The sequence below is a fragment of the Typopeltis vanoorti genome, chromosome 6 (genome assembly GCF_054136105.1).
Source record: "Typopeltis vanoorti isolate ZY-2024b chromosome 6, IOZ_Tvanoo_1.0, whole genome shotgun sequence".
NCBI lineage: Eukaryota > Metazoa > Arthropoda > Arachnida > Uropygi > Thelyphonidae > Typopeltis > Typopeltis vanoorti.
In genome coordinates this window covers 134157530-134179829 of record NC_143554.1, presented here as the reverse complement: position 1 = coordinate 134179829, position 22300 = coordinate 134157530, and the positions used below count along the sequence as shown (strand labels likewise).

Here is a 22300-nt window from a genome sequence, read left to right as displayed (position 1 = left end):
AAAAATCATCAGCAATTTCTCCGCACTTCAACCTAAACAACAACCACATAGGATTCCCATACCTTATATCAAAGGCATCTCTGAACGGCTCTTGAAAATTATGAAGAAATACAATCTTGCTGCCACCTACAAACCTCAACCAGATCCAAAACTTTACCCTCGCCTAAAGACAAACTTTCACCTATGCTACTACCTGGTGTATACGAGGTTCCATGCTCCTGTAAACTTTCTTATTTTGGACAGACAGGCAGATCAGTTTTTAAACACATTTCGGAACATCAAAACCATATCCGCCTCATCAAACCGCATAAATCAGGCCTTGCTCAACACGGAGTTGAAAACCCAAACCACAAGATCCATTGGAAAAAGACAAAACTTCTACACAGATCTTCATATAAATATGAACGTTTATATAAAGAAAGTGCTGAAGCCCTACTCCACAAACCAAATCTAAACTGCAATGATGTTCTTGCCATTCCTAAAGTACGGGAAATTGTCATACAAAGTTGTGTAAAATAATAACTTAACTGTAATTAATTTTAATTTAAGTAATTTAGTTCAATTTAATTTAAGTTCAGGTCGCAACGTGCCACTGCATGCAATTTGAATTCCTTTGTACGTATGCGCCCTTTCTTTTGTCATTCCTAGTATTGCCTTACTGTACTGATGATGTTCTAAGATACCTAGGACGAAATATTTACGTAATAAAAAAAACCTACTATTGTGATTCACGTGTGTTAAACTTAGTAATGTTAGCATTGAAATAGACAAGGGGGAACGGATACACCATGAAAATTTTTTATTTTGCTAAGGCTTTTGACAGAAAACAGCATGATAGGCTCTTGCATAAATTAGAGAAAATGGGTTTGGGTTATAGAATATCAGCATGGATAAGAGGATGGCTGATGACAGATATCAAAGTAGTATACAGGGGATGTGAGTCTGCAAGATTTAAGGTAACCAGTGGTGTACCGAAAGGATCAGTGCTTGGTCCACTGTTATTCAATCTGTACATTAATGATACTGGGAAGGATTTCACAAGCAACATTCAGCTATTTGCTAATAATGCAAAGATAGGTAGGGTAATCCAGAATGCTGCTGATATGCAGTACTTGCTGAATGATTTGAATAGGCTGGAATTTTGGGCATGGGAAAATGGGTGCCAGTAAACGTAAAGTCATTCACTTTGGGGTGATTAGACATCCAATGTAGTATTATATTGGTGGGAATATGCTAGAAGAAACTCATCAGGCTAGGGATTTTGGAGTGTTAGTAGATAGGAAGTTAAAATTCAGGGGCCATGTAGCAAAGAATGCAAATAGAACTCAAAAGATAATTGCAATGCTGAAACCAACTGTGCCATAAAAAGACAAGGATGTCATTTCATTTTGCCTTTTATAAGGCCTTGATAAGACCTCACTTGGACTTTTGTGCACAGGTATGGTCTCCTGGTTTCTGATATTGAAGAGAGTACAAAGGAGAGTTAAAAAGGATATCAGGATTGTGAAATACTGATTATGAAAACATTGAGAATTTGTAGACTATAGACACTAGCAAACAGGAGAAAGAGGGGTGATGTTGAGACTTAAACTTCTGAAAGGGTCATACAAGATTTCAGTTGATGGAATTTTTCAATTCATGAAGGGAGGGAAAAGAATAACAGGGCATCCTTAGAAGTTGAAAATAAAGGCTGCTAAGAAGGGGGGGGTAGATTTTTCTCTCAGACGGTGGTGCGTGATTGGAATGGATTGCCATTGGCTGTTGTGAGTGCAACCAGTGTGAACGAATTCAAGAATAAGTATGATAGCTGGTGTGTGTGTGTGTGTGTGTAGTATGTGGCCTCCCTCGATGAATCTCTGACTCTCTGGAGGTCTGTCTTAATAATAACAACAACAACACATTACGATACATAGAGGGATTCCGATTTAACGCATGCGCTCTGTTTCTTTATTCAATTCCTTATTATTGTTTGCACTAATGATGTCTTACTATACATAAGACGATATTTTTACATAATAAATTTATTTTTACTTTGGTATTATGTATTATTCTATAGTTATAGATATGCCACAGGTGTCATTTTACAAAAAAGTGTGATTTGTAACACAATGTGTCTCTGTATATGATGACTCCAGATGATGACCTTAATATGAAGGTTTAAATGTCAGGAAATTAAAGTTATTATTCTTCATAATTTTAACAAAATGAATGCTGATCACCATGTAAAATTAAAATAAATAATTGGTGACTTATTTTATCTGGTATTAACAGTGACTGTTAGTACCATCTGACATCGTTTCCTTAGTTTTCCTGTGTAGTAGATGAACCAAAGAAAATATCAGTGCTAATAAGTTTAGCATTAACTCTCAGATTAAATTTTGGCACTTACAGCAGGACTAAGTGTATGATTACTATGAAGTAAACTTGTTACTCAATATGTGTTAAACACATAATGCACTTGTCAGTTCCCAAAAGAGGAAAAGATGAGCTCTGTTTCTTTATTCAATTCCTTATTGTTGTTTGCGCTAATGATGTCTTACTATACATAAGACGATATATTTACATAATAAATTTATTTTTACTTTGGTATTATGTATTATTCTATAGTTATCGATATGCCACAGGTGTTATTTTACAAAAAAGTGTGATTTGTTATAATACTAAATATACTAGGTTAAGTATGAGGAGGATGATTAAAAATAACACGAGTTCTAGGATTATGGTAAAATTAGTTGGTCCACAAATCATTAGTATCAGCAAAATGTGGTTGACAGAAAATCATAGGAATAGAATACAATGGATCTAACATATTTTGAGAAGGAATAAAAGAAGAAAAAGTTTTATTAATGATCACAGAAGATTAGCCAACTCTCGATATATGGAAGGTCAAGGAAGAAGCAGCAAGAAGTGAAGTTGAAATGAGCATGAATTTTTGATATTTAGCATGGTCTATAAGACAGGAAATTAAGAGTTAGGTAATCTTGAAATGTTCAGGCAGATAACAATAATGGGTGACTAACTATAGAAGTATTGATTAAAGCAGGAAATGAATAAGGAGAATCAGTTCCTTAAGTTAACTGTTTAAAGCAGTTAGGATAACTATGCTCTATGCAGAGGAAGCAACAGGTGGCACATGCATGTTGGATTTAATAAATTGCATATGGTGATAATAAAAGTTACCATGATACCATGCAGATAATGCAAATGATCAAGTGGTTTTGACATAAGATGGTTATGCAGTACAAGCTTCACTAAACAAGAGATGTGTGGAACTACAAAGGAGAATGACAAACTAAGGAAGCACGATCAACTATAAGGAAAGGAAATGAGCAATGCCTGGAACTTTGTTTGACATTAGTTACTGATGCAAGGTTAAACTATTCACGTGAGGACAGCAGGGAAAATAAGTAAATCATAGAATTATGCAAAACTGCAGATATTATGGGAAAGAAAGTATAAAGAACGGTATAGTATATTCCTCAGCTGCTTGAGTAAGGTGCAATAAGGAAGGTGATGAGTGTAGCAAGGAGAGAAACTAGTATATGTAAGGAGAGTGTATGAGGAAGCAAACAAAATTCTGTACAATTCCAGGATTTTGAAGAGGAGGAGTATGGAACATTGACTTTAGGTGCTGAACATGGCACATAGGTTACATCTGCAAAAGGCAGTATAGTAGAAATGTTCAGTGAATATTTTGTATTTCATGCTGGGATAGATGGAGTGTTAAATACAATGGTGAAGGAAGAGGATATCACTGGAACAGATCTGCTGAATTCTCCAGCAAGTGGAGGTAGAAATCTGGAGTATTGATGCACAGGTGAAGTTCTATGATCACATTTCTAAAGAAGTAAACAATACTCAGAAAATCACATAATGCAATCATCAGGTACTTCTGAATTCTTGTGCACAGATGTAATCTGGATATCTGGGTGATAAAAGAAGCAGCAGAGGCATGTGAAATATTATGGAATGCCAAGTATGAGGATAGACTGTACGAATGCACTCTACAGATTCAGGCAAATAAGAGATAATCTGATTGTGATGTAAGCGGCAAGAGAAAGACAAATATAGAAGAAATATTGCAAGGTATTAGGTAGTGGGAAAACAGGAGATCATCATTTGGAAATTCTATAAGAATCATGTAAGGAAGTAGATATTTTACATGAAGATCAGTGAATCACTAGAATGCATTGCTGGAGTGGAAGATGATTATATACCAACATTGAAGTATTCAAGTTGTGGTGTGACGTGTACTATAGTCAGAGAGATTGGTATCCCATAAGTTGTAACTATATGGAAACCTGCAAATAATACTATATAAAATATAGTCTAATTATAAAAGCTAACAGCATTGAGATAGCTATGAAAAGATGTTTGATTTTAAACTGTGCATGTGGCAATAGTGATAATTAGTTTTTTAAATATTTGTTGTATGAATAGTTATGATCAGTGGGGCAGTGTTCAGTATAGTTATAATTCTGTATTTCTTAAATTTTTTTGTTTCTTGTGTGCAGCTATGAGAGTGAGTAAAATGGCAGTGAAATGTAAGATAGCACCAAACACGAATGCAAGTGGTATGGATTTTTCAAAAATGGCAAGACATCATGAATGCAGTATGTATGCTTGGAGAGATTCAAGATATTTATGTTGAGAGGATTAATAGGAGAGATAAGAATTTGGGTGTGTACGAAGTGTAGCATATTTATGGATTATGAGATATCATTGAATGTAAGCAGTAGCAGGCAAAAGATCGTAGATGTAGCTATGGGAGCAAGCAGAGTTGAGAGTACAACTGAGCACTTGAATGGTAAGAGTGGGTAAAGTGGCGATCAGTTTGCAATGCTGATTGGTAAGACAGTGGACATGCAAAGTAGCAAAAATGTAATTTGTGTAAATGACACTGAAAAACTAATTGAAGATATGAAAGCCGAGTTGGTAAAGATGAGGCAAGAGATTAAACGTATGAAGAACGAACTGAGGAAACAGATTTGCATGGGAATGTGAAGAAGAATGGGATGAAAGATTTTGTGCATAGATGGTGGCAAGTCAGCAGTAGTAAAACACTGGATGTGAAGATGCGATGTGCATTAATGGCACTGAAAAACTAATTGAGGGTATGACAGCAGAGTTGGTGAAGATGATACAAGAGATTAAACGCCGGAAGAATGAACTGAGGAGAATTATGCATTTGCATGGGAGTGTGAGGAAGAATGGGACAAAAGATTTTAAGAAAAATATCGAATGATTTGAAAGTGGCAATGCACAGAAATTCAATGATAAGAAGTGTGGTGAGTGAAAAGGTGCACAAGGCCTGTTTTTCGGGTGGAAGAATGAGCAGTGTAGTTGAAGCATTGGATAAGAGGAGTACACGAGTAAAAGAGTTGGTAGTGGTAGTTGGCCTGAATGATTTGACTGGTAACAAGAAGAACACAAGGGATGTCATGATAACATGACAGTGAGTGAAAGATAACAGTGTGGTAGGTAAGGTAGTCAATGTGTTGAGAAGGCAAGTGAAGATTATGAATGGTATGCTAGAAGAGTTGTGTGAAGAGAAAGAGTTCATTTTGTGAATATTGGATGAGTTTGAGGAACAGATACTGTATAAAAAAGATGGCTACATTTGAATGGATTTGGTGTGAATCAGTTGGAGAAACTGTTGCTGCAAGAGAGAATGACCGAAGTGAATATAAGACCTAAGGAAGCAAGAGGTGGTGTGGAAGAGCAGGATAACAAGGTATGCAAGTTTATGAATAGAGATGAGTGGCACAAGTGAAGAGAATGAGAGAGGAGGAACATGGAGTGGAGAGAGAGAGAGGGGAGGTCAGGGCAGACAGGAGAAGTGTAGATGATGGTTTTAGGAGTAGATGTATGAGTGTGCAAGAAAAGATTAAGATAGTCAAAGGATGTGGGGATGACATTTAGGTCTGGGAAGGGGGGGTGTAATATCAGTGATCATAGAATGAATGGATGGTAGGGAGTGTGGAGGAGTCATATCCGAGAAGTGGGGTTAGTGAGACTTGTTATAGAAGCAGAAATGAGCTAGTGTATATGTTTACAAATGTTAGAAGTATTCAAAACAGGGGAATGAAATTGTAGCATTAATAGAGTTCATTCACCCTAAAATTGTAGATATAAGTGAAACATGGTTGAATGAGGATAATAGGATCTCTCCATCTCTATTCTCACAAGAACAGATAAAGAGATATTTAGGCTTTTGTGAAGACAGATAAAGTAAAAAGGGAGGAAGAGTGTTACTGATGATGGCAGAGTAGTTGGATCCATCTAGGATGGAGATTCAAGGAGCAAATACTGACAGTGGTTTTGAAGCAGATGGTGTGAAGTGGAGATCGACAGGATGAAATGTTTAGTAGGATGTTTCTATAGACCTAGAAATGTGGAAGGCAGTAAGAAAGAAATGTTTAACAAATTGGTCTGGCTAATAAGAAAAGGGTGATCATTATGGGCAATTTCAATTATGGTAACCACTCGGCCAGCCAGGCTGGCCGAGTGGTTAGCGTGTCCGCTCTCCAGTCAAGAGGCTGCGGGTTCAAATCTCACTGTGGGAATGGATGTTTGTGATTGTCTGTAGAAATACCAGTGGTGGTAGGTGGTAGATGGCGTTGGTGTGGTTGGGGTCAGTTAGTGAATTGTGAGTGGTGGAAGCAGAGTTGTAGAGTAGATGCCCTCCCTCGATGAGTCTTTGGACTCCCTGGAGGGGACAAATAATAATAATAATGGTAATATAGACTGGAATGAAGAGACAGCATCACAAAACAAAGAGAACTTAGAGTTTATTGGTCTATAGATATGCATAATTTGAAATGCTGTCTATAAGACTAGTATTTATATTGATATCAACACAATTATATTTTTTATTAACCTGGCATTAGTAAGGTGGGATGTCACAGTTATAGTCAATTTAAAATCTTTGGGGTCTGTGATACCCCACCTACTAATGCTGGGTTAATCAAACAAATCAAATATTCTGGACAGAAAATAATATCCATCAAGTGATAAATTAGGTAAAACAATTCAGAACTTAAAACAGTCACCTGAATATTCATAACAGGTGTCAGGTATTGTCATCCAAGTTCCCATCCTGTACATCTCTGAACCTGTTAATAGAATCCTGAAGTATCAAATCAATACTTAAAATTTTTTCCCCCATTAACAATTTTTTGCTTACCACCAAGGATAAACGTTCTCCTTTTTGTTTACCTGAGATTGACCAGTCACATGCAAGTGTTATCATTCATATTTTGGGCAAAAAAACAGGCCATTAAGAAGAAAAGAGATTTATCAAGCACCAGTATTAGATCTACCAAAATTACAAAATGCTTTATTATTATTAGACCTATCGTGTATTCAAGGAACTTTATTCAAAAACCTCTTGTATACCAATTTTACTGGTAAGCAAAATTCACTAAAAATAGTTGTGGGTAAATAGAGAAAAATTTTCATATTTTTAATTTGGAAATATTTTTTGTATATTACTGAATATTGTCATCTCAAAGGGTTTTGTAAAAGAACAGAAAAATAAGTGTAAGATTGATTGCGTCTGAAGAAACCTCTTAGTCACTGGTAATTCCAGACGGATTAAGATATTAACAAATGACCTGGGGCAACTGCAACCTCGAGGGTCAACAGTGCGCAGGGGTTTCCTGTCTGAACGCAACGACCGAGAAGGGTGGCAGGTGCAGACCACCGAAGTACCAAGGGGCGATGACGTAAACAAACCCCAAAGTCATCGGAGCCAAATAAATAGCGGGTTGCGATGGCGAGAAAGGAAGTTCAGTGCAGCAATTCAGTTTGGTTCCTGGCAGGGCAGTTCGTGGAGTTTGATTTCGTACGGTTCCCGGGTCAGAGAAAAGTTGAGGTCTCGTGGGGTTCCGACCTGAAGTTACGATGTATACGGCAGCAGAGTTTTGCTAACATCGTGGGAGATAATTTGTAATCGCCATCGGAGACCTGTGTTCCAGATAGAAAATTGCCAAGGGGACCAACGCGACTAAGATAAGCTGTTTTAGAAGAAATTAGATGCCGATTTTCCGTGCGCACATTCCTGATGTTCGCTAATATTAAAGAAGGATTTCACAAGCCCCAGAAGAGTTACCCGAGTTCAATGCTAAAGTCGAACGATAACAGAAGGTGATGATTTCATGGATCATTCAGTGAAGTACAGACTTCTGCTCAAGTAAGATCTATCCATTGCTTAACTAGATAAAAAGATTGAGATGGTGATTTAATTAAGGGACTTGTTTTATAGTGATACTTGAGGCCTTATGCTGATAGTTAAGATGTTTTGTTTTATGTGAGAGGTCAGGTTAAAAATTTAAGGTGAAACATTATGTATTCAATGTTATAGCTATTGCTTAAGCCTGCAGAATGTTATGTAACATTAATTTGAGTATAACTAAGTTTAACGAGAGAAAATTATAGACACGTGATCTTACTAGAATTGAATATGATGAGGAACTAAATTGTAGACATAGTCATTAGTTGTAAATTAAGTATAGTCTCTGGGAAAAATCCCATGTTACTCCTCTTAAACACTTATTATAATTACGGCTATTATAGCCTGTTTTTGTTTAGGCGTAACCCTTATTTAAATACATTGGCTATCAATACTCAGAGAGTTATATATTTTTATGGCATTATTGGTGAGTATAGAAGGCAATTAAGGTAGAATAAAAGAGGTGGAAAAATTTGTTACATACCTTTATTGATTCTACGATGTCTTCCACTTCCATAATCTCACTGAAGGATGTTTACAAGCGGGGGGAAGAAGGGGGGTAAGCGTGGGGTGTGTTTAGACGCGGGAAAATAAGTTTGGATAACCCGGGTCAATATTATTAATATATATATAAATGTATACATATATTATTTTGAATTAGGGCGCATTTTTGTGGGGTGAGGGGGAAGGAAGGAAGGGTAAAGACTATTGTGGCAACTGGGGGAGGGTTAACAGGGTATGGAACCGTTTCGGTCGTGTGACCATCCTCGGAACTTTGTCGGAAATGAGTGTAGGGCTATGTCAGGGCAAGTTTGCAACTGTCAAATAAGGGCATTAGTTGCCGCTACATGACCGGAGGCATGGCTTAAATTGTAGGTTCTGGAACGACCAACATTCGGAAATTAGGTAGGGGCGGTGGACGTTGATAGAATTTTCATCGCACTTTATGGCAACAGTTTTGGATATTCTTAGCATTGTTTCGTTGTCTTGTTTGTCTATGATTATGGTCTTGTCAATTTGGGGGATATGTTTTAGTTCAAGGGCATGAGCTGCAATCTCAGTCTTCCCTGTACTCTGTGTTTTATTTTTCTTTTTGGTGTTGCTATGTTTTTTTGTGTTCAGATATTCCAGAATGGGAATATTGCAATCTTGCAATCACTGAAGTGCTCTTGTAATCTAGTCCATAGGGACCTAATTGTGGAGCCGGTGTAGGTGACGTCACAATCCTCTTGACAAGGAAATTTGTAGACAACGTTGTGAAGTTCGAATATTTCTTTGTGTGCGAGAGATTTTTTAGGTTTTAGGAGAGTTGCTAACTTTTGGTTCGTGGTGAATAATAGCTTATAGTCCGTGTTTTTGAGAACGTGTTTGTAGGCTTTGTATGTGTTTTTTGATGACCATACGTGTCGGGAAGTCTGTTTTGGTTGTATTATCGTTATGACGGGATTTTGCCATATTGTTCGCGTAATTTATTAGATGTGTAGGATAGTTGCGATTTTTGAAAACCTGTGTTAAATATTTTAATTCTGTGTTAAGATAATTGCTGTTGGTTGAAAATTTGTAAGCATTGATAAACTTTGATAGGATGACTGATTTTTTTTTGACGGAATATGGGTGGTATGAATTGAAATGGAGGTAGTTTCCGATATGTGCGGGTTTGTGGAATATCTTTGCGACTATATTGTTATTGCTTCTGATTAATGTCAGGTTTAAGAAATTGATGGATTTGTTCTGTTTCTAAGGTGAATTGTAGACTGTTACTATAATCGTTGAGGGATGTTTGTAAAACTGAGATGTGCAAGGATTTTTCCAATGCATAGAATATCGTCTACGTATCTGCCATAAAAGGTGATGCCAGGGGGAACGGTGGAGTAGAAGTGATTCAATGTGTGCCAGGAATAATTCTGCTAGATGACCACTGATGTTTTGGCCCATTTGGAGACCAAAAATTTGAACATATAAGGAGTTGTTGAACTTAAAGAAGTTTGCAGATATTGTGAGTTTGATCAAGCTAATGATGTCAATTGGTGTTAGTTTTGTGCGTGTGTGTGTAGGTGTGGTCCTCTGTGAGTAGTGTGTGCACAATGTCTAATGTCGTGGGGACATCCACGTTTGTGTATAATGAAGTTGCATCTAATGAGGTGAGGATGTCATCTTGTGATGGAGTAGTGTTATTTATTTTCCAGAATAGGTCATCCATATTTTTGATCATACAGATAGACGTTGTTAGTAGTGGTTTGATGAGTTTGGCGACAAATTTAGACAAAGGAGCTGTGGTGGTGTTCTTGTAGGAGACTATGGGTCGTATCGGATAACCGTCCTTGTGGGTTTTGATGTTCCCGAACATATAGGGGGTGCGTGTAGTGTGGAGGGTTGTATGTCTCATTGTGGTTTTATCTATTTTGTTTTGACTTTTTAAGGTGTGTAGGGTGCTGTTGATTTGTTTTATGAGGTCGGGGATAGGATCATTGTGGATTTTTTGGTAGGTGTGTTGGTCGTTTAAGACAGCCATAATTTTGTTGTGGTAATCGGTTTTGTTGATGATAACTACAGTGTCTCCTTTGTCAGCTTTTGTAATCATGATTATCCCGATATTATCCTTAAAGATAATAGGGTTCTATGTAAATTGGAGGTAATGTTGGGTTTCACTATTATTTTGCTATTTAAAATGTTGTTTATTTTTTGGAATATTGTGTCTCTGTTTGGGTCATTCTCAAGTTTCGCTTGGAGTTCAATGATGATGTCTTTTTTCGGTACGTATTTAGGGGATATCGCAAAGTTAAGTTCTTTGTTCAAGATGGTGATTTCGTCAGATGTAAGGGTGTGATCTGACAGATTTTTGATGGAGTTTTCAAGTGTGGGTTGTGGGGCAGTGGTGTCTGAAAGATTGGGAACAGTATATGTTATGTATTTTGTGCCTGTTAAGGCAAACCATTTTTTTGTGTGTCGAGCTTCAGTTAACAACGCGTAGTCGTTGATGTGTGTTTGGGTACTTTCGGAGAAACTTGCCCACTCATTTGGGGATAATAAGGTTTTTAATCTACGTTTTGTATTGTGGATGTATGAATAAGCCTGATTTTTCTTTCTAAATCTGTCATGTATGGCCTGTTTTATGAGTGCACGTGAAGCTTGGTAGCAAATTTTTTTATTCCTGGGAATGGAGCGGTTACCGCGAACTGTAGCAAAGTTTGGCGTGATGTTGTGATGTAGGCAGTTTTTGAGGAATGTTATGTGCATTTTTTGCACGGTGTATGTGAGGATAGTTTTCTGGTAGGTTATTTTTGTGAGGGTTATACATTCGTTGAAAGTATTGCGTGAGTCCATGACCTAGCCTAGTGTTAGGAGCGTGTGCTGAAACGATTTTATTATAAACATGTATTTTGTGTCACTGAGGGGGGGGGAGAACAATGCTAAGTATCCAAACACACATCAACGACTACGCACTGTTAACTGAAGCTCGACACACAAAAAAATGGTTTGCTTTAACAGGCACAAAATGCATAACATATACTGTTTCCAATCTTTCAGACACCACTGCCCCACAACCCACACTTGAAAACTCCATCAAAAATCTGACAGATTTTTGATGGAGTTTTTCAAAGATGTAAGTTTCGTCAGGTGTCCGATACGACCCATAGTCTCCTACAAGAACACCACCACAGCTCCTTTATCTAAATTTGTCGCCAAACTCATCAAACCACTACTAACAACGTCTATCTGTATGATCAAAAATATGGATGACCTATTCTGGAAAATAAATAACACTACTCCATCACAAGATGACATCCTCACCTCATTAGATGCAACTTCATTATACACAAACGTGGATGTCCCCAGGACATTAGACATTGTGCACACACTACTCACAGAGGGACCACACCCTACACACACACACAAAACAAACACCAATTGACATCATTAGCTTGATCAAACTCACAATACCTGCAAACTTCTTTAAGTTCAACAACTCCTTATATGTTCAAATTTTCGGTCTCCCAATGGGCCAAAACATCAGTGGTCATCTAGCAGAATTATTCCTGGCACACATTGAATCACTTCTACTCCACCGTTCCCCCTGGCATCACCTTTTATGGCAGATACGTAGACGATATTCTATGCATTAGAAAACCCTCGCACATCTCCGTTTTACAAACATCCCTCAACGATTATAGTAACAGACTACAATTAACCTTAGAAACAGAACAAAACAAATCCATCAATTTCTTAAACCTGACATTAATCAGAAGCAATAACAATATAGCCACAAAGATATTCCACAAACTCGCACATATCGGAAACTACCTCCATTTCAATTCATTCCACCCATATTCCGTCAAAAAATCAGTCATCCTATCAAAGTTTATTAATGCTTACAAATTCTCAACCAACAGCAATTATCTTAACACAGAATTAAAATATTTAACACAGGTTTTCAAAAATCGCAACTATCCTACACATCTAATAAATTATGTGAACAATATGGCAAAATCCCGTCATAACGATAATACAACCAAAACAGACTTCCCAACACGTATGGTCATCAAATTGCCATACATCAAAAATACATACAAAGCCTACAAATACATTTTCATAAACATGGACTATAAGCTAGTATTCACCACGAACCAAAAGTTAGCAACTCTCCTAAAACCTAAAAAATCTCTCACACACAAAGAAATATTCAAACTCCACAACGTTGTCTACAAATTTCCTTGTCAAGAGGATTGTGACGTCACCTACACCGGCTCCACAATTAGGTCCCTACGGACTAGATTACAAGAGATTGCAGCTCATGCCCTTGAACTAAAACATATCCTCCAAATTGACAAGGCTGTAATCATAGACAAACAAGACAACGAAACAATGCTAAGAATATCCGAAACTATTGCCATAAAATGCGATGAAAATTCTATCAACGTCCACCGCCCCTACCTAATTTCCGAATGTTGGACGTTCCAGAACCTACAATTTAAGCCACACCTCCAGTCATGTAGCGGCAACTAATGCCCTTATTTGACAGTTGCAAACTTGCCCCGACATAGCCCTACACTCATTTCCGACAAAGTTCCGAGGATGGTCACATGACCGAAACAGTTCCACACCCCATTAACCCTGCCCTAGTTGCCACAATAGTCTTTACCCCCCCTTCACAAAAATGCGCCCTAATTCAAAATAATATATGTATACATTTATATATATATTATTAATATTAACACAGGTTATCCAAACTTATTTTCCCACGTCTAAACATACCCCCACGCTTCCCCCCCCTCTTGTAAACAACCTTCAGCGAGATCATGGAAGTGGAAGACATCGTAGAATCAATAAAGGTATGTACCATTTTCCACCTCTTTTATTCTACCTTAATTGCCTTCTATACTCACCAATAATGCCCTAAATATATATACCCCTCTGAGTATTGATAGCCAATGTGTTTAAATAAGGGTCACTCCTAAACAAAAACAGGCTATAATAGCCGTAATTATAATAATAGTCATTAGTTGTAATTTGAAGCATAGAAGCTAATTTACTTAGAACTTAAAATTGACCCATTGTACATTTCATTAATGTTAAATAGATTGTTTTCTTGTTTAAATAACTTGCCTGATTTCCGAGTCCAATGCACTACTCATTAAACTTGAATCTGTGTGAGCCTTAAAGTAGATATTGTAATGACTGCATAACAGAAAATTTAAGTAGCTAGATTTAATTAGAATTAAGAGAGAGGTTCCGTGTATTTTACTGTGTGTTATTCTTTTGGAGGGAGATTCAACTCCTACCCACGAATTTGGTGGCGCAGCTAGAAACTAAATAAATATTCCAAATTCGGTTGAGAATAAACACCAGTAGGTCAGATAAAGAGATTGGCTTCAGCCTGACGCAATTTTTTTGTTCTGTAAGTTTTGCACACGTGAGCTTTATTATTTGCGACCGTAAGTCTGAAGTATAATAAGGGTCAAGAAGATAAGCTTTAAACGAGATAACTATAGTTTTTACAAAGGTGCAGAAAACAAGATATAATTGAAGATTTTATAACATATTTTAATAAGATAATAAAATTAACAGATTTTATTCCTTGCTCACATCCTCTTTATACAGCTTTCAAGGATGGCCTCTTATTCTTCCCCTATCTACACCCAGTCTACGAAAAATCTGATTCACATTAATCTAGTTATAACTCCTTAACCAACTTATATCTCAATTATGTCCCACTCAGCTCGTCCTTCTATCCACTAGACTGTAATTTGCATTCCCTCATTCTGCCTTCATACTCTACATTCCAGAGACCAGAAACCACTTTAGTCAATTATCTCTGAACCCTGTTCCAACATATTTTCATCTTTATGAAAACCCAGTGACCAAATATGTGCACAGTAATCCATGTGTGGTCTAATCAAAGCCTTATACAATGGAATCATGACATTCTTACTCCTGTCAGTGTTCTTTGCATCATTCCATAATGCAATGTGCTGTTTACAATTTTATCAAAATTTCAGGTTCTTATGCACCAACATCCCAATCTTACACTCTACATCCCATCTTTGCTTCCCAAACTTGAAAACCTACACTTTGCTATGCTGAACTGGCAACGGCATTCATTTGTTAATTCAGGGGATCTATTCAAGTCCCTTTGCAAGGCTACAACATACACTGTACTCCTCATATCTCCTTCCAACTTTGCATCATCTGTAAACAACTGTATAATCACTATTTTGGACCTTCCCAATATCACTTACATACAAATGAAACAGCAATGGGCCCAAAACAGGCCCTTGACACACACCACTGGTATGATTCCTCCTCTAGGATATCGCTCCCCAAAGCCTTTGAAAGATAGCCTTTCCTTACCCAAAATCTAGAAGATTCTAAACGTTAGTAATAAATTAATTTTTTTAATTCATTAATTAAACTTAACATTAAAGATACAATCACATATCGTCAAACTAGCACATGGCACTTGCCACGAATAGTTGACCACTGCAAGTCCTATCTTTTAATGTTGTGTAATCATTATCGTTTGATGATGGTTATTTTCTGAAATATTTGTTCATTTGATAAAGAAAAAGACTAATTCTTGTATGTTTTTGTGGATATCAATATTATGTCTAGTTTACAATATTTTATAACAAAGTTTATAGCCAACAGTCAGTATGACAAACAGGTAGTATGCATTAAGTAGCAGAAACAATGGGTTCTGCAGAGTGAAGTGGAGTATCCCAAAATGATTCCTAGGAGACATCATATAATGACATAAGATGAATAGTTATTGCCTTTTAAAAAGAAGTGCGACTATGCCAAAATATCAGACTGGAACCAACACAGCTACAGCCAAATTGAAAAATAATTTCATTAACAAAGTTTATAGCATTTTCATAGACTGTAAAGGGTTTTAATGGTTACATTGGGTGTGGAGTGAGCATCTCTAAAGGAAAAAAGAAAAGGATACAGCACTTTGCTTGCATGCATACTGAGAGAGAGAGAGAGAGAGAAAGAGAGAGAGAGAGAGAGATGGGTAAATCTGGATTGGGAGACCATATCCTAGAAAGGATATTACACAAATCCTACTCATAGTGTACTGTACGTGAGCTAAGCTTAAATAATTTGGTTCTCTTACACTAGAAACAAAAGATTATTACTATTAATACTACATGACACCTCCAGGGAGTCCAAAGACTTATCGAGGGAGGGCATCTACTCTACAAATCTGTTTCACACCACTCATATTCCACCAACTAACTGCAACTACACCAACACCATCTACTACCCACCAGCACCACCACTAGTATTTCCACAGACAATCACAAACATCCATGCCCATGGCGAGATTCGAACCTGCAGCCCTTTGGCTGGGGAGCAGATACGCTAACCACTCGGCCAACTGTTTTTAAAAAAAAATATAGTTAACATAGAATATGCTATGTTAACTGCGCCTGCTCTTCCACCAGTTGGAATGTTTTATTATTATTATTATTATTACATGACACCTACAGGGAGTCCAAAGACTCATCGAGGGAGGGCATTACTCTAAGATGGTACTTTTATAAGCCACTTATGGCTCCAATAAACAGGATGGTGGTCTCTTACTGAGTGATGAAAATCATCTACCACATAAAACTTGCAGAAACATACAGCAGGATTCAAACCAATCACTTGATAGATAGAGATCTGCAATATTATTCATTCAGCCAAGTAGGTCAAATCTTACTTTAGAAAAATAAATTTCTAATCATCAAATCAGCCATGATATTAGTTCTAACCTCTACAAATATGGTTACTAGAATGCAACAAGTCTGGGAAATGTGTCAAAATAAACAAATCCAGACCAACATAGGATGCTAAATATATATACATGCCCTGAGGGCATGCAGAACAAACACTAAACACTCATTATCAACAAGAACAAATGCCATAATAGAGCACAGTCAAAGATATCTTATATAAATTCCTGATGATGTCCAAGTACCAAACCAATCTGTGGAACCAATCATGCAGGACTGGATACCTGTGAATCATTTGGATAGACGGGCCTGGATTTCAAATTCATTCAACATTGTGAAGAATGTTTATTTTTCTGTCAAGCAAGACTAAAGCAACTAATTTCCAATTGGAATGCAAATCTTTCTATCACACAATTCTGCCATTAACAATACAAGACAGCAGATAAATAACTGTTTTATATTTAAATTAGTAGTAATATCCAAGCCATGGCCCACAGAACTGCCATGAGTAGTTGAAGTATTGTTTAGATTACTTTTCCATTACATTTGGATTTTGTGACTTCAGGGAAACTGATGTCACAAAGTTATATGATAAATGATTTGCTAAACAAACAAGAATGCAGCATAATCTTACAATTAGAAATTAGATTTGTAGCAATGAAAGATAACTAATAATACAAAAAGAAAATCAACAGGCAAAAGACCAATGCTTTAATGTATTCTAGCATTTGGTACAAGTCACTACAGATAAAATCTGTACACAACACATGTAAAAAGCAGTTAGAATGGCAGAGATCAACAAACTTCAAGGGACAGAAGCCACCGAACAGCATGCACTTAAGTTTTTATACAAAATGCCATAGAAATATCAAGAGTGTTTGCATGAACTTTCTTAATCTTTCCATTACACCTGTCCAAATGTGAATAAGTGAATGACATAAGCATAAAAGATGTCTTATGAACTGACAATGCAGCAAAATTCAGAATGAATTTGTTCCAATGATATAATTTGCGCGTTTTGATAAGCAACATCATGATTGTAAACAGAATAATTATATGAATGATGAATTATATGAGAAGAAATGAGTGGAAGGAGGGTAATTATTATGGGTGATTTCAATTATGGTAACATTGACTGGAAAGAGGAGAGGGCCCATGGGAGGAAGGAATTGGATTTTATGCAGTTATTAAGGGACAACTATCTATGGCAACATGTAGTGGAAAATACCAGGGGGCAGAGAGTGCTGGACCTTGTAATTGCAACTGAGAATGTGGCTGTAATGAACATGGCCATGTTGCCACCAATTGGTGAGAGTGACCATAAGGTCATGACTTGGGAGGTGGCTAAAGGAGTGGAATTTACAATTAAGACAGGGTACATGTGGAATTACTGGGCTGGTAAGTATGAGAAGCTTAGGTGTGTGCTTGGCTCAGTGCCATGGCATGTAAAACTGCAAGGGCTGGATGTTGATAGTGCATGGGAGGTGGTTAAGAACTGTTTGTAGGAGGCAATAGTTGACTGTATACCAAGAGTCCGAATAATAAATCAAGTAGGGGTTAAATGGATAAATAACACTATTAAGCTTGAGCTGCAAAAAAAGAAACAATTGTGGAGGGAATTTAAGGAGAAAGGTGACCATCAGGCGCAGGAACAGTATAAAGCTCAGGCCAGGATGGTAACAAAGGTGGTAAGAAAAGCAAAAGCAAATTACGAAAGAAAATTGGCCATGCAGGCTAAAGAGAATCCCAAACAGTTTTTTCAATATGTTGCAAGTAAAAGGAAAAATGCTCATGGTAGAATGATCTTAAAAAATGCTGAGGGTAGGGAGGTAACCGAATCAGTCGATATTGTGGAATTACTGAGCGAGCACTTTGCAATAATATATCATCCAGGTGGTGACTTTGCAGGAATGGAAGAACCAACAGCTTATACTGGAATTGTGATGAATGAAGTAGAGGTAACTAGTCTATTACAGAACCTCAATGTCAATACATCTGTGGGATTGGAGGTATACCAGCTCGTGTCGTACGTGAAGTAGCTAAAGAATTGTCAGTGCCCTTGACCATTTTGTTTAATTTGAGCCTCGGGTCTGGGTCAGTCCCAAGGGGGTGGAAAGAGGGGAAAATAGTTCCACTGCACAAAGGTGGTTCCAAGGCTGCTGTTGAAAATTACCAGCCAGTCAGCATAACAGGAATCATTATCAAGGTCTTAGAGAAAATTGTCAAGAGGAAAATACAAGATTGGATAGAAGAAAATGGGATACTGTATCGGGGACAGCATGGTTTTGTGAAGGGTAGGTCATGCCTCAGTAACTTCCTCACGTATTATAACACAGTGACGGCTGAACTGGATAAGGGTAATGGGTTTACAGTGATTCTACTGGACCTTGCTAAGGCCTTCGACAGGATACCACATGGAATTCTAGTCAGTAAATTGCAGCATATGGGGATGGACATAGGGTTGGTGAGATGGATAGGAGGGTGGTTGACAGAGAGATATCAGAGAGTGGTTTACTCAGGAGTAGAGTCCACAAGACGGCCTGTGACTAGTGGTGTGCCACAAGGATCTGTTCTTGGACCACTGCTGTTTAATTTGTTCATTAATGATATAGGAAAGGATCTGAGAGGAACAGTTCATTTGTTTGTGGATGATGCGAAGTTGGGTAGGGCAATAGTGAATGCAGATGACGTCAAAATTTTGCAGGATGATTTGGATAGATTGGAGGTCTGGGCTAAGGAGAATGGATGTCAATCTAATGTGGCAAAATGTAAGGTTATGCATTTTGGGGTGAAAAGATTGGCGGCAGTTTACTGCATTGGTGGAACTGTGCTCCAGGAAATTGATGAGGCACGAGATTTAGGAGTGTTGGTGGATAAGGAATTGAAAGTTAGGGGACACATTGCAAAAGTGGCCAAATCAGCTTATCAAATCACTTGGTTGCTGAAGAATACATTGACAAGCAGGTTATTGTTCCTCTGTATCGAGCCTTGATTAGACCCCATCTCGACTACTGTGCCCAGATTTGGTCACCTAGGTTTCTTCTTGATGGGGAGGAGGTGGAGAGGATCCAGAGGCGAGTGACCAAGATGATAGCAGGTCTGTGGAATGAACCTTATGAGAACAGATTGAGGATTTGTGGGTTGCAAAAATTGGTTGATAGGCAGAGGAGGGGAGATATGATTGAGACATTCAAATTACTGAAGGGTTTCTATAAAATTAATTCAGAAGATATTTTTGAGAACAGGGCTGGTTGTGGGAGGACTGGGGGACATCCATGGAAACTGGGCAAAAGTGTGGTTAGTAAAGGTGTTAGAGCTGGGTTCTTTACTTTTAGAGTAGTGAATGAGTGGAATGCATTCCCTGAGTCTGTGGTGGATGCTGTGACAGTGAATGAGTTTAAGGCAAGGTATGATAGATACTGTATGAATGTCGAATAGTTGTGATGAATATGATTTGGGGCCTCCCTCGATGAGTCTAATGACTCCCTGGAGTTGCCTGTAATAATAGTAATATGAATCTCAAAGATCATAAGGACCTATCATGGGCGCATCACAGAACCCAACATCTGCTCCCATACCATGCTAAAAGCATGACATGGGGAATTTTACCATACTTTTTAAATCAAACAAAAATGGAGGAACAACAGGTCAGAGTATTTAGGGAAATGATCCTAGAGCCAAAATAGTTTCTAAAAAAAATACATATGCAGAAAGCATAAAAAAATTCGCACCATTCACGGGTTGTGTTGAACTGAACGTTCTACAAAAATGCACATTCCAAATATCACTATATATTTAAAACTATGCAAAACTTGTCTAAGTTCACGAATATGAAGGACGAAAAAACAAAACACGAATGATTTAATATGAAATGGTGACTAGCAAACCATCCTGAATTATAGGCTAGCTCTTTATAAATCGTTCAAAATGGAAATCTTTGAAATTGCCTCAATGATTTCTGAAGTTCCACGAAAAAGTTTTGAAAGAATATGTAGTCAGACTTGTTTGCAAAATTAATCAGTTCTTAAACTTGCTACAACATATATATTATAACCCAACGTTGGGGCTCGATCCTCAATTCAAGTTATCATTTGGAAATTAAAAATACCTAACTCTATTAAAAAAAAAAAAAAAAAAAACATATACGAACATTTGTTCGTTAACCCTACCTTACTTTCAATATGCTCTTTAACTTGGTCAAGATCACCGTTTTTCAAACTCCACAAAAAATCACTCATGTTTTGCCTTGGAAATAGTCGGGTCAATGATTTTTAAAAAATATAAGGGCTTCACAAAACCAACAGCAAGATGATTAAATTAAAGTCCGCTGCTCAGCATTAAAATTAAACTTGGTTGACAGCGTTTCAAATAACCACCGCCCTCAAGCGGAAATCAGACAGCCAACTATCGAAACAAGCGTGCTTCAACCAACCGTATCGCTGACAGATTATCAAACGTTAGCCCGCTACTGACCTCTAATGACAAAAATATTGTTGTGACAGAAGCAGAACAGATGAAAATCTCCTATCTTGGAACAAATTACTGTTAATTGTTTCGGTTTCTTTACAGGATGTCAACGTTCAACAAAATAACGCAAAAGATTCTTTTGCGTTATTTTTTAGCTTCTCAAAATTTGGAAATATCAATCTTCTTCTTCTTAAGTAGCTTCTCCAATTTGGAAGTTACCAAACATGATATGCGAGAAAAAAGCCGATGTCAATTCAAATTAAATTGCCAACTAGAGGAATTTTTCTAACTCTTTCTTAGACACTTTTCGAGGTAGTCGAGCACAAGCAAGCGTTTTTTTATCCTTTCGAAAATTTGGTTTTTCATCCCGTCACTTCAAGAAAATGGACCGTAGAACACACGTTATTGCAGGCAGTAACATACTACTTTTTTCTTGTCTGCTTCTTTTCATTGGTCGGGTTTATAATTATGGATAATCTTAGGTCAACTATCTCTGATTACCACTGGTGGAGAATGAACTTCCCATCAGTCTCCAACAGTTAGATAGAGCTGAAACGTCATAGGCTACTCTCTATAGTGTTTAAAAGACATTGGCAGACTTATTATTTTTATTTTGTAAATTGATTTTATGTAAAATTTAATTTAGAAGCAAAAAATATACTTTGTATAGGAAATGAAACAGATAGACGAAGCCCTTTGGTTCGATTCCCGTCAGTGAAGTGAGGAACCTTTATCTGGTCTCTTTCGACGAAAGGTGAGTTAGCTGGTCTCATTCGGGTAAGGGGTTTTTTCACCCAGAAACTCGGGTTTTTCGTTCCCCAGAACGGGAAAACCGGCCAGTAGAACATACACAATTTACAGACAATGATACTTAGAGGCATAGGGATATTGTACACCAACAGATTCGAGAGCCTTCGACACTTCTGCGCATGTCACAAAAAGGAGAATCCATTCCGATAATAGGGTAATCAATCCGTCTTCTGGGATGCCTATTATTACATGTGTAACTTCTTATGATAACTTCTCTTTTATGATCATTGTAGTTTTTAAAGTGGTAACTATTTTGCTTGTATAACAGTTGGAAAATTTTATCTATAAAGGCTGTGATTTTGCATGTTGGCGACCAGTTCGTACATCCTTCATTTCTTTCTGCCCTTCAGCATGAATCGACTATTCATGGCACCAAGCCAAGCTCTACAAAGTGTGGGCATACTATAACCGCCTTATCCTCGTATTACGGTTAGGAAATCCAAGGATGCTTGAAAAGCTACGGGCGCTTAAGTGCCTGTTAAAAGTCACTGATGATGATGATAGGGAAATAAAGGTGAAGAATAATCTCTCATTCAATATTCAAGAAATAAAATTATATTTCACAAAAAAA

At 37.4% G+C, this 22300-nt stretch overlaps 1 protein-coding gene across 1 annotated transcript in view; it reads right to left on the bottom strand.

The window, feature by feature from the left end:
* Nucleotides 1–20878, bottom strand: part of LOC150105960 (myotrophin homolog) — a 48589-nt gene extending 27711 nt beyond the window's left edge. The window contains exon 1 of the mRNA XM_090393724.1: nucleotides 20622–20878. Within this exon, the coding sequence (XP_090249850.1) occupies nucleotides 20622–20690 (69 nt within the window). The 5' untranslated portion in view covers nucleotides 20691–20878. The remainder of the gene's footprint in view (nucleotides 1–20621) is intronic.
* Nucleotides 20879–22300: the final 1422 nt, after the last annotated feature.